The 14,062-nt window shown below is 44.1% G+C and overlaps 1 protein-coding gene across 4 annotated transcripts in view; it reads right to left on the minus strand.

Annotated features, from left to right (window-relative positions):
- Positions 1 to 1,928: 1,928 nt before the first annotated feature.
- The window catches only part of RAB3C (RAB3C, member RAS oncogene family), a 115,767-nt gene continuing 103,633 nt past the window's right edge, over positions 1,929 to 14,062 (minus strand). For all 4 annotated transcript variants that reach the window (XM_081880798.1, XM_081880797.1, XM_081880796.1 and 1 more), the window contains exons 4-5: positions 7,620 to 7,744; positions 1,929 to 2,133 (exon numbers count right to left, since the gene is read on the minus strand). In XM_081880798.1, coding sequence (XP_081736924.1) covers positions 1,946 to 2,133; positions 7,620 to 7,744 — 313 coding nt within the window. In that variant the 3' untranslated portion in view covers positions 1,929 to 1,945. The remainder of the gene's footprint in view (positions 2,134 to 7,619; positions 7,745 to 14,062) is intronic.

Consider the following 14,062-nt stretch of genomic DNA (forward strand, 5'->3'; position numbering starts at 1 on the left):
TGATCTTGATCTGCAGGCATAAGCTGCTTCCGTTGAAAAATGCTCTACTTGAGTTGATGAAGGGATAAATCTGCAATGTCCCATTCATTCATGCAAGTCATCATCTGGTCCGACCGTCAGCCAGTGTAGAGTACACATGTGTGAACTAGCCTCAATGATTTCAGAGAGCTGCTGCTCCATGCAAAGGGTACCTACAAAGCTATGCAGATCTTCACGGCATCATACAGACACCCATGGGTGCAAAGGGCATCCTTTTCATGTATATGTAGTAGAATGCCTGGCACATGTAATGGGAAGCTTCACTGAGCACCTACAGGGTTCCCATTCTGTCCAGGAGGAGGAGGAAACTCCTGTCAAGATGGAGCTATGCATATGCAACCGAAGCACTGGAAGTCAACCTTTTGGGGGTGCTGTAGTGGGACTCCTGCACCACTGGGGGTTGGACCAGATGACCTTTGAGGTCTCTTCCAACTTGTCTATATTGAGGATCAGGGTGCCAATAAATTTTGGCTAAGAATAACTTGACCAAAAATTATATATTTTCACTGGTGTTACTATCAGGAGTTTAGTACATCCAATAAGGACAGCAAGAGGAATGCACTTTGGAGATCAGCGTTCCCATGCATGTAGAACTGAGAACAGGCCTGCAACCCAATTACTCTTGTTATATTTCTTACTGTTTCACGTTGCCTCTCTTTGCCCTTCTTCATTCTGTAACATTTCTTCACTCATTTCTTGTACATGCTTTTGACAATTAGAGAAGAATAAATTTCTTTCCACTGGCCTCCAATGACTTCACTAATATATCTATCTATATTCAAAGCTCTGAATTCTTGGAACTTCCATCTCTGTCCGTATGAAAATAAGTGTGTTAGTTGTAGTGGGAGTTATTTTTGGCTCTACTTTCTGTAGTGGAAGTAACTGTATTCTCTGTGGTGCACTGAGATACCCTGGGAAGGACAAATCCTACACCTTGGCTGCTTACACCATAAACAATTGAAGTGCATTGCTCCACTTTAAAAAACAGCCCATACTCCAGTCCCTTCCTCATTTTTAACTGCCCACTGAGTGTGACCGATACAAAAGTGAAAGTGTTAAGAATTTACAGTGGTTTTATTATTATTAAACTGAAATTAAAGTTTGCGTGAATATGGTCTGAAGTTTGGAAAAGTATCCCTCAAGATAAGCAATGCTCGAGTGAAGGAAAACCAAAAACCCAGAAATACTTGGTAAACAATCCGACTGCAAGGCCTATGGCTGAAAGCCAGGGAACTGTGTCTTGGTTCTGAATGTAGGACACCCTTCCCAATGAAGGCTGTCTGAGAGGCAGGTAGCCCTGATCTGGGAGATCTAAATTCTCCATCCCTGTCGCTGGTTAATAGGACACCTGTGGTTTTGCTAATGGGCCCCAGCCACCTTGAAGCATGGACCTCTCTGGAGAATGCAGACTGGCAAGTTACCTGGAAGGTGCAGCTGTGCTGGCATGATTAGACTGCTACCTTTCTGCAGTGCTAGTATTGATTTGGAGTGCCAAGGAGCGGGAGTCCTATTTCTGACTTGCTGGATCATCAACCTAGAAGAGTCAATAGCATTAACCGGAAAGGGGATGAAGGAAGAGAAAAATCCAGACAAAATGTGGACCTGAGGTCACAGCACCAGCTAAAGGTGGAACGGGCATAAAAGTGAACATAAAGAGCGCAGATGAACAGTTATCTATGTGCAGAGGCCAAATGCTGAGAAATCAGAGGGCCCTGTCCTTACACATTTGCGATCTGTTTTGCAAAGCAACTCTATGCACATACTGTACCAGCAGTGGGCGTTAAAGAAGACATATTTCCCCCAAAATGAACCGGTAAGACGTTATAAATAAAGGCATATAGACCCTATGTAAATACTCTATTGGCAAAAGAACACGCTGGAGCCGCCTCTGTCGACAATGACTCTATTAACAGCCACAGTTGGGTTGCTGTGGAGGAGGGCTGTCCTTTAGTCTTGTGTTCTGTTTACCGGCAGCAATGGCAGGATCTGCCTCCAGACTTTCTGACATTTTGTCGCAGATGATATCCACAAGCCGTTCAAAGGTCTGCTTGACGTTGACGTTGTCCTTGGCACTTGTTTCAAAGAATTCAAAACCTGGTAGAAACAGACAGACTTGCAATCATTCAGAAACAGCACTTGCAACCATTCAACATTATATTTACCTTCTTCAGGCACTGACTAGACGGCACTTTGGGGTAGACCAGCAAAGGAGCAACTGGGCTCAGTAGGACAGGGGTGAGGAACCTTCAGCCCTTCAGATGTTGTTGGACCCCCCCCCAACTCCCATCATCCTTGGCAAGTGGCCATGCTCTCTGGGGCTGATGGGAGTTGGGAGTACAAGAACATCTAGATGGGTGAAAGATTGCTGGCCTTGCTTTATGGGATAGAGTGATAGCTCAGCAATAGAGTACATGCTTAGCATACAAAAAGGTGTCTTCGTGTAGGACTGGGAAAGACTCTTGCCTGAAACCCTGGAAAGCCGCAGCCAATCAGTTTCAATGGTACTGAGCTAGGTGGACCAATGGCCCGACTTGGTATAATGCAGCTTCTTATCTTCTCATGACTCCAATGCCCATTAGCCCATGTTGGGAGCTGTAGTCTAACAAGATTTGGTTAACCATGGATTCTCCATGGCTGCAGTATGAATTTAGGGCTTAAGTTTAAACTGGACTAATCCTAGAGCAAATGCTTCTGCGCCACCATTGCACAAGAAAGAGAGAAGAGTGACTGTTCTAGGAGACCACACAAGGGCTCAGCCCTTTGCCCGATGAACCAGATGGCCAAAGGTATTCATCTCCATCTGTTAGGGACGTTAGCCTGGTTGTGCCTTTTGTTAAAACAGATTACTGCCTAATGGAGGGGTCAGCAAGGTTTACCTTGCCTGGGCTGGTTCACTCCAGTGGAGATCCCTCTGTGGGCTGGATCGCCCGCCCCGCTGTTTTCAGTGTCTGCACAGACGCGATTTCTGGCGCCACTGAAGCGAGTCCCTGCACTGCGCCGGTTTAGCACAGCACGCGGGGACTCACTGAGCGGGCGGCTCGGTTCAGGGGCGGCTCATGGGCTGGCTAAACGACCCCCGTGGGCCGCTTGTGGCCAACCCCTGGCCTAATGGCTCAGGGCCAGACAAATGTCTCTTAATGGGAGCCAACAGCCATGACATGGCAGGCATTTCCCAAAAATTTGAAGCCTACCAGAACTGGGGTGGGAAGAAATAGGTAGCATATCTTTTCCCTTCCTAGCTAAGGGTGATAATGTAGGTATAATCTGTTTCTAAAGGAAAAACAGGAAGTGCTGTTTGAGCAAGACAGAGAAAGAAACAGAAAGGAGGGTGTTCTGGAGTGTGGACGTATGTAACAATATACTAGTATTATTTTGGACATATAAATTGTGTATTGCGCGTATGCAATAAGAAAGTTTAATTTAACAAAAACAAAACAAGGAAGCTGGAGGCAAGGTGCTGTGTTTTTGCATTGTAGCCAAGAGGGACAATGTCTGCTTATTAAGAACAGAAGATTTGTAAATGCTAACTCAGACCACAGAGCTCATCTGGTCCTCATTCTGTTTCTAACAGTGGCCAGCAGAGGACAGGTATGCAGAAGTCCCTTTAGTTGTTGCTGGACTGCTGCTCCCATCATCCTTGACCACTGGGCCATGCTGATCAGGGATGAAAGTTGGACTCCAACATCATCTGGAGGGTACCAGTGCCCCATCCTAGTGCTAAGGACATCTGACAAGACAAGTTGGGCCATTGGCCTGATCCAACAGGCACTTATTATGTTCTTATGACACTATTAGAGAACTGTTAGAGAACAGAGAACTGATATTCCTTCCCAAGGAGACTCAAAAGCTGAATATGATGAAAACAGCACCTCACTGTTGTTTGTGACATTTTAGTCTTCCTAACAAAGGTATTGCCTTAATAAGCTTTTTGGGATGTTTTTACATAGTGGAAACAGAAATATTTCAATAATCATCATCATAACAAAATCATCAGACTTCTGACCTATTTTCTTTCCAGCCATATTAACTGGATATTTTGAAGGCTAGACAGGAAGCCTGGATAAGTCTATATGCATCAATTTCCCCCCAGATAGCCACTTAATGGAAATGTGTCTAAACTACTAGAAACAGAACCCTTTGGGGGCTGTGATTATACTGGCTATTAACACAGGTGTTTGGGAGTGCTTGCTCCACTGGGAAAGGGGCTCAAACATTTGGTGTAAAAAATAATAATTGCAGTATGGATTTTCCAAGCTTTGAAGATTATTATATGAGGTTGTGTTTGACACAGAGTAAACAGCTACTGTCTATGAAGCGACACCAGCCAAAATTTGCAACTGATTCGATTTGGGCATAAGAAGTAACTGTGCGGATAATGGTGAGCACGTTTCTATGTAAACTCAGGGCATTTTTACACCTGTGGCTTCAACTGCCTTTTTGTATATTCTATAATGCAAACGTACAACATATTTTATTGGCTTGAATTAATCTTCTATTTTAAAATGGATCCCTTCCATGTTTTGTCCTGCATTCCCAGTTTCGCACAAAGCTGATGAGAGAGAGAGAGAGAGAGAAAGAGAGAGAAGCTAAAAGGCACTGATGTCACATGTGAAAATTGTCTTTGTGGGTTATGATCCACTCCAGTTGACTTACAAAGGCCCTAAGTGTAAATTATAACACACACAACTACCTGGACAGTTTTAATAAGCAGGGAGGAAGGCTCCAAACACATCTGTGCCTATTCAGTTCTCAAAAAATTAAAACTCTGCATGCAGACAATCCAAGTGTCCCTGCATATAAGTTTTCAAACACAAATTTGTTGCATTGGCACATTTACTATTTAAAAAAAACTTCATAGGGGCATGCAAAAAAAGAAAAGAAGGAAAAATGCAGTGTGAATCCCAAGATGCAAGAACTTTTTGATGAATGGAACAGGGTCTCCCTTCCCCATTCTATAATGACCATTTGGCTAGAGCTAGATTCGCAACAGGGACACCTCTTAATATGCTGCTGAAGCACTGTTGATAGCTCTGATAAAAAAGAAAGAGCCACTTATAGAAAGCAGAACCTGCAAATGCTCTGAACGGATTTCCAACCCAACTTCTTTAATGAGTTATTTCGCAGAGCTGTCTTTCCCAGCTAAGCGGCGTTTTTTTTTCCAGGTTGCCCAAGAGATTTTGCCGTCTCATTTTCTAATCCTCTGCTCATGCTTGTTTCCTTGGTTTACTGGAGAAGAAAAGGGCTTTGCATCCATGCCCACTCCCCTAGTCCTGCTCACAAAAATAGCAAAGACTCAGGAAACAGTCACTTCTGATGTTCTTTTAGGGCTGAACAAGATGCTATGCACATACGTGTATTAAAACGATGAGGCTGCTTTTAATAAGGAAACGCAGTTTCAGAAAAAGGGCAGTTTTCAAGGGTGCTTAACCATTTCTTTACCTGCTCTTTCTATCTCCTCTTTAGGTCCATGATGGAGGGGGGGGGGGAGAGAATGGATGATCCCAAGGCTCGTCATTTAACATTATGTCTCAAGCCAGTCAATGTGCAATTAAGCCCTTAGAGGAGAAGTGGAGGAAGAGATGCAGAGCACAGAATCACAAAACTCCCCAATCAAACTAAGATTAGTGGGTGTGAAGGAGTTGAGGCAGCAGCTGGCGATATGAAAAGTAGGTAGAAACCCTAGTTAGCCTTTTTCTCCAGTTATGTTTTATTTCCTGTGTTTATCAGAAGCTAAATTCCTACTGTAGGTTCGTTAAGAAATAAAGGTGGAATCTCCCTGCCTTAATCGGGGAAGAAATTCAGTTTGGTTTGCATTTTTATGTGACTCTACCTACAGTGGTGCCCCGCAAGACGAATGCCTCGCAAGACGAAAAACCCACTAGACGAAAGGGTTTTTCGTTTTGGAGGCGCTTCGCAAAACGAATTTCCTATGGGCTTGCTTCACAAGACGAAAATGTCTTGCGAGTTTTTCCGACTTTTTTTCCCTCCCCCCCCTTTTTCTAAGCCGCTAAGCCGCTTATCTGCTTATCCGCTAAGCCGCTAAACTGCTAAAAGCCGCTAAGCCGCTAATAGCGCTAATCCGCTAAGCCATCAATGGGCTTGCTTTGCAAGACGAAAAAACCGCTAGACGAAGAGAATCGCGGAACGGATTCTTTTCGTCTTGCAAGGCACCACTGTAATTTGCACTTCCTGAAACAATATGCGAATCCAAACACGTTTTAAAAAACCACACTCCTCCAGATTTTGCGATGCAATTCTCCAACCAAAACATGTGTTCAAAAATGTGTACGTTAGGCAAAAGTGTGCATAAAAATACATATATTCCTGAAAATAACAGCCCCCAAAATGCATTATATTAGGGGGAATTGCATTCAAATGTGACTATATTAGGAGAACTGTGTGTCAAGATGCTGATGAATTTCTAAGAGGATTGGGCAAATTCACGGAGGATAAGACTATCATTGGCTACTAAGCCACAATAGCTCTGTTCTGTCTCCACGGTTGAAGGCAGTAAATGCTTCTGAATACCAGTCTCTGGAAACTGCTGGAGGGGAGAGTGCTCTTGTGTTTGGGTCCTGTTTGCATCTGGTTGGTCTCTGTACAAAGTGGATGCTGGACGACATGGGCCGTCAGTCTGGTCCAGCAGGCTCTTCTCGTGTTCTTATGAGACAACTTTAAAAAACAGAAGCAACAGCTTTGCAAACAGATGCGGAATTGTTGCAAACTGAATTTAAAATGGGGAAAGAAATTCGAAACTGAGAAAAAGCAAAACTGACAGATTCGCTCATCCCTACTGGCCACTAACTGCATTTGCTGGAGGAACCACTTGAGAAAGGAGAATCTGCCTTGCCAGTTGAGCACGTTTCTCATTTCACACTATGCATTGGTTACCTCGGGTTAAGAACTTAATTTGTTCTGGAGGTCTGTTCTTAACCTGAAACTGTTCTTAACCTGAAGCACCACTTTAGTTAATGGGGGCCTCCTGCTGCCGCCGCGCCGCTGCTGCACGATTTCTGTTCTCATCCTGAAGTAAAGTTCTTAACCCGAGGTACTATTTCTGGGTTAGCGGAGTCTGAATGTAACCTGAAGCGTATGTAACCCGAGTTACCACTGTACTCCCTTTTGCGCTGAGCAACTGGGAAAGTGACGGGCAGTCAATATGCGCAAGCCCCTGTCAGAAGTTCCTGTGGCATGCAAACAGATGGAATGGACCACAACAAACAACAGAGGCCCCTTCTGCAGGCTACATTTAAATAAGTGCCATGCCACTTTAAACCATCATAGCTTCCTCCAAAGAATTCTGGGAAGTGCACTTTGTTAAGGGTGCTGAGCGTTGTTAGGAAACCCCTGCTCCCCTCAAAGAGCTGCAATTCCCAGAGTGGCTTAATAATCAGTCCCTCTCTGCAGCTCTGTGAGAAGAATGGTGGTCTCTCAAGAACTCTCAGCATCCTTAACAAACCACAGTCCCTGGATTCTTTAGGGGAAGTCATGACGGTTTCAAGTGGTCAGACAACTGCTTTAAATGTACGGTGCAGATGGAGCTCAAGTTCTCTTTTTTTGTATATAAATTCTCTTCTTACCAAGTTGTTCTGCTAAATGTTTCCCTCTGTCGGTGGAGATTACCCGTTCTTCTTCCATGTCGCATTTATTACCGACCAAAATAACCTGGGCATTATCCCAGGAATAAGTTTTTATTTGGGTTGACCTTAGGAGAGAGAGAGAGAGAGAAAGAGAGAGAGAGAGATCAGTCAAAAGAACAAGGTAATTAGACTGGCACTACCTGTAGGCTGGATGAGCTGGCTTGCCTCAAGAGAGCAGGTTTTTGCATATAATTAAACAGCAGTGTTGGGTTGGGTGTTTGTTCTTTTAATTCAGTCAAGGGATTTGTATTACAGCAACCAATTTATACAGTAATGTGGATCATGAAGTAATATTTTTGGCTTTGCATTGCTATTTGTGCATTCAACCGGATATCAGATTGCACTCCCCATTTTTCTTCTTTACAAAAGCAGCCGCTAAAATGTCTGCTTCATGCAGCATGGTCGCATGACTAAAGGCTTATCCACACGTACCTTTCCTCTGCTCTTTCCAGACACGCTCCACGATTTAAAGCTTCAAGTCTGTTGCTCCAGAGCTTTCTCCATGAAAACCTGCTCTTTAGAGCTCAATCAGAGCAAACACTAATCCACGGGAAACCCGAATTGACATTTGCTCCAATTCAGCTTTAAAGAGCAGCGAAAGCTCAGGGCAAAATAAAAAAATTTAAAAGTGCTCGGACATGGAGCATTAAAGTGCAGGCCTCTGCCTGGAAAAAGCAGAGCAAAAGGTAAGTGGCTAAGCCCTAAGATAAGACACAGAGACTGGAATTTCATTAATATTAAAGGGAAGGGAAGAAAGCACCAGTGCTTTTGAAGTCCAGGGTCACAGAGATGTGGGGGGTTTTTTGGGGGGGGAGCAGAGGGAAGCATGCTGAGTTCTTTAGGAATGTGTAGTTTATCAGAATATGATAAACGGCTTTCATAAAAGATGCGCCAGTTACCATGGCAACCTTGCAAATGGCAGTAACTCAGACTTCTTACCGTGCCAGCCCATTAGCGACTCAAAATGATTTCATTTTTTGATCAGCTGTTAGTCAGGGCCCATTGACATAACTATATTTCATTAACAAATGGAAGCTGTTTTAAAACCTGTAAAACAGCTAGAGGAAGAATTATGATTTTTCTATCTTACAGCCATACACATAGGGAAATGGTTACTTTGCAATAAGAAAAATGCTTCTGTTATCAAAGTTCTTTTGTGTCTTACATATAGCCTTAGGGAGATGCATGCATTCTAATTCCCCTTCCCAACTTTTTAAAAATTACAATTTTATTAAAGTTATATTACTACAATGTGTAGCCAAAATCATTATACATCAAATATCCTTGCTTCTCAACCCCAGCTTTTAAGAAGGGATTGTTGAGAAATTAAATCTTTGCAAATTCCAGTAGGAATGACCTGATCTGTATCTTCGGGACTAATGTGTGGATTGAAATGTAAGATGCAATCCTATACACACTTGTCAGGGAATAAACGTTAAAGGATGCAATGGGACTTTCTTCCAAGTAAACATGTCTAGAACTGCTCTGTTAGTTACCCAATGGCTTTTGCTCTTCCTGAATGTTCCGACACAGTTCTTGGCGAAAAAATAAAATGAAAATTTAAAAATGACCAAAATACATTTTACCACACATATTTTGAGGAGAAATAACGTTTGTATTTCAATAAGATTTGTGGTGCGGATTACGGTATTTGCAGATTAACGCAGAAAACAGGGCAGAAAAAGTGACATGGCACAATGAGTCAGCACACCAATCTCTTCTCATTTGTAAACTGCCTTGTGATCCTTGGAAGGATCAGTACAGAAAATAAATAACAAACAAACATCTCCAGAAATGATATACAATGATGTAGCTTTTATAAAAAACAGCAACCCCAGAAGCTTTTCTTTTGGGAATTATAGGGACAGAACTATCTAAATGACCGCTCCCCACATCAAATGGGGGAGTGCCTTTTGCGTGGTCGTGCGCAGCCCCCCAGATCCCAGTGCGACTCCCGGTAGTTTGGGCTGGCTTCATCCTCCCCAGGCTGGATACCTGGAGGTCTCCGCCTACCTCAGCCAATCGCCCAATCCCGCCTGGGGAGGCATTCTCAGGAGATCGGCCAGGTAAGGGGAGGGACTGCCCTGCCCACACAATAGAAGATGAATCTTACCTGTGAAGTGTCAGTTGGCTCCAGAGCTTCTCCCACCCTGCCCTCCCTCAGTTAAGTCTTCTTTTGCAAGTTAACCTCTTCTCCACAGGTACGTAAGCGCTGTTGGAAAACAAGCCTTAACGGGAGAGACTGGCCCCTCTCCCTGCGATGTTCTCATATCGTAACAGGCGCTGCTACGTCAGGATCACTGTTGAAGTGCTGGAAAGGAATTTTCCTGCATTGGCAGGTTTTGCCTTTCCCGTAGCAAAACATCACAACTTTGGCGGTTTCAGGCCTTGGGCGGAATCCTTTAGTCTATCTTCCTAAATGGGGGGGGGGGCGGTGAACCCCCCTTGCAGCGGTGATCCCAGGGTTCCCCATTAAAGGGGTTTTGAGGGGGAGGCATTGGCCATATGCCGAGAGGTTATCATTGCTCTCCCCTGCGATGGCGGTGAAATGGGGGGCGGGCTCTCTGCTTGAACATATGTTCTCCAGAGCCAGCCCAATCCCCACACATTCTGGATAACCCTGATGTCTCCCAGATCCCCGGCTGGGGACTGAGAAGGATAAACGGCCAATGCCTGAGCCAAGGTCTCCCTACATCTGAAACTTAATAAAGTTGTGGCCAATTTTAATCCCACAGCACGTTGTCTTGAGTCATTATTCCGCTCAGGGGTCGCTTGGGGTTGGGGGGTCTCTGCCTGTCCACACAATTGTATAGAAATTTATTTATGTATGCTACTACAATAGCAAGAATGCTACCTGCCCCAAAGTGGAAAGAAGCAGAAGTCCCAGCAAAGGAAGAATGGATACAAAAACTTATGGAATATGAAGAAATGGTGGAACTTACCGGAAGAAAAAGAAATCAAGATAACAAACTTTTTATAAAAGAATGGAAATGGTCTCTTGAATATTTACAGATAAATTGCAAGCAGATAAAAACATTAGCAGGATTATTGTAATAACCTGCAGTTTCATAAGAGTATATATTTAAAGTAGATAATAAATTGAGCAAATTAAATGAATTTGGATTTGCAGAAGATATTTTAAAAAATAAATTTAAGGAACCGCAGAAAGAGGGGGGAAGGAAGTCAAATTTTGAAAGTTAAATTGATTGTAAAACTAATGAAATGTATAAACTTGAAAAGTATAAATAAAATAAAATAAAACTTTTAAAAGAACGGGAAAAAGAAAACATCTCTGGAAGACACCAGGAAGTCAAAAGCAAGGATGCCTGCCCAATCTCAGCTGGAAAAGTGTTCCACAGCATGGGAATAGCGACAACCCAATGCCCGACTTCTAGGGCATTGTGGCCTCTGAAACATGTGGAACAACTAACAGTGTTCCTCCAGATGATCATCCTCCAGATGATCAAGAACGCTTCCCTTCTCTCCCTCTCGTGTAGCCAGACAGAATGGCTACTGCCAGGTGTAGGAGAGAAACCTGAAGGAAGATGGCTTCTCAGTACAACTGTGGGTGACTTTGCCTGCTTCTCCCCCTTGAGACTTCAGCAATTTCTCTGTAATAGCCAGCTTTCACACAGGTTTTTTCTTCTCATGGGTGAGGGACACAAATGAATAGGGCTTAACACTGAGAGAAAAGCTTGCAGATCAACTTTTCCCATGTAAATCGGAGGAAGAGCATTTGAACGGAAGTTTCCCCAATGACAAAGATGTGTTTCACTTACTCAATAAATCTGAGTTAGCTTGTAATATATAGCATAGGAAAGCTTACTTCCCTGTGGGTTGATGACGTCTTTAGGCAAGTCTCTGAGATGCTCAAATTCCTTATGTGACAACTGTCGTCAGTGAGGATGAGTTGGGAATTCTCAAATATCCTCCCAACTTTGCAGGAGGCATTGGTGTTTCGGTGCAGGTGTCATTGATCAAATCACCCTAATTCTTTCCCAAGAAATGTTTGTTTGTTTCAAATTCCAGTGCCCTCCCTACCTTCTCTCTGCCAGCGAGAAAGATAGAATCTTAAGCGAAGTATTAAAGCATTTTATCCTGGAAAGGGCATCTCTGGCTTCCGCACAGTTGAACCACAAAGACTCAGTGGCGTAGCGTGGGGGTGCAGGGGGGGCCGGCCGCACCGGGTGCAACATCTGGGATTAGGGCAAATCCATGGGTTAGGGGGCGCAAATCCACGGGTTGAGGGCGCAAATCCATGGGTTAGGGGGCGCAAATTACTTGCCTTGCCCCGGGTGCTGACAACCCACGCTACGCCACTGCAAAGACTTAAACAGGAGGCTGAGGCTGTCTGAAGATTATATTGCTGCAGATATAGCCAGTACTAACTGGAGTGCAGAATGCAGGAGCTGAACAATATTACTGCAGTAGTTGGTGCAGAGAAGGTGTTCCACAGCCCTCCAAGATGGCTGCCGAGAAGGGAAATGGAAGCCTGCATTGTTCTGTGCTTCCACCTTCTGCAAGATTTACAGGGCAGGATTCTATTGACCGAGGGCAGGTCAAGCAGAGTGCTGTCATCAATCTGCTGAGAACAACAGCTCTGCCTTTTCACAGCTTTCGTCTCTTTAAGGTTGATCCCCCTTCCAGGAAAAAAAGAAAACTCAGGCACCAATTCTTAGTTACAGTGTCTTTCTGCATGACCACCTGGAATGGTCTAAAAAGTGTATGTCGGAACATAATCAGACCACCAACAGGGTGCAAGCGAAGCCCTTTACCCTTCTCGGCTTGCTATGGGAAGAAAGAAGTTGTTTCTAGACAGACTCATAATTCAGCTGTTGATCTGCCAAAGATCACACTAGACCAGTGTTTCCCAAACTTGGGTCCAGCTGTTTCCGGCCTACAACTCCCATCATCCCTAGTTAGCAGGACCAGCGGTCAGGGATAATGGGAATTGTAGTTCAAAAACAGCTGGAGACCCAAGTTTTGGAAACGCTGGACTAGACCAAAGGGGATTGCGTTGTCAAAAAAACAGATACCACTTTAAAACTTTAAACATTTAATTTTTATTTTTACAGTTAGTAGCCTGAATGATGATCTGTATCTTTATTTATTTTTTAAGATGGTGCTCTGTGTTTTCACATTGTACACTGCCCTGATTTTCTATGATACAGTGGTGCCTCGCAAGACGAAATTAATCCATTCCGTGAGGCTCTTCGTATAGTGGTTTTTTCGTCTTGCAAAGCAAGCCCATTGACAGCTTAGCGGATTAGCGCTATTGGCGGTTTAGCGGCTTTTAGCGATCAGCTGTTAAGCGGCTTATCAGCGGATCAGCTGATAAGCAGCTTAGCGGCTTAGGAAAAGGGGGGGAGGGGAAAAAACCCGCAGGAACTCGCAAGACATTTTCGTCTTGCGAAGCAAGCCCATAGGGAAATTCGTTTTGCGAAGTGCCTCCAAAACGGAAAACCCTTTCGTCTAGCGGGTTTTCTGTCTTGCGAGGCGTTCGTCTTGCGGGGCACCACTGTATGATGGTATAGAAATACTTTCATAAGTAAGTAAGTAAGTAATTAAGTAAGTGAAGCAGGGCCACTTCATTGGCTTTTCCTCTCCCTTACCAGTCAGCAGCCATTCCATCAGAGTGTAGCAGAGGGAGAGAAAGGAATCAAGGCTGCTCTATCAACTGAGACGCCAGCAATTTTCTCCTCCTCCTCTCCTTAAACTGTTTCTATTCCATGTGGTCATGCAGAAGGAATATGTACTATGTAACTAAGTGCCTGAGTTTTCTTTTTTCTGCCTTCACTCCCATTCTTACCCCCCTTTCTCATGCCACCTTTTCTAGATTACAAATCTGAGGGCAGAGACTGTCTTACTATTGAAAAAAAGGTAAAGGACCCCTGGAAGGTTAAGTCCAGTCAAAGGAGACTATGGGGTTGTGGTGCTCATCTCGCTTTCAGGCCAAGGGAGCTGGCGTTTGTCCACAGACAGCTTTCCGGATCATGTGGCCAGAATGACTAAACCGCTTATGGCACAATGGGACAAGTGACAGAAACAAGAGCGCACGGAAATGCTGTTTACCTTCCCGCCTCAGCGATACCGATTTATCTACTTGCACTGGCATGCTTTCAAACTGCTAGGTTGGCAGAAGTTGGGACAGAGCAACAGGAGCTCACTCCATCATGGGGATTCGAACCACTGACCTTCCAATCAGTAAGCCCAAGAGGCTCAGTGGTTTAGACTACAGCGCCACCCATGTCTCATCATCTTGTAAAACATGTTTGGCTGGAGTGTGAGGTAAAAATGCTTCAACTAAAGAAAAAACCGACAAGATTTGGATTTCTCATCCCCACCCACCACCAGTAGGAAAATGTTAAAAGTGGCGGTTAGAA

The sequence above is a fragment of the Podarcis erhardii genome (genome assembly GCF_964252035.2).
Source record: "Podarcis erhardii genome assembly, chromosome: 11".
Taxonomy (NCBI): Eukaryota; Metazoa; Chordata; class Lepidosauria; order Squamata; family Lacertidae; genus Podarcis; species Podarcis erhardii.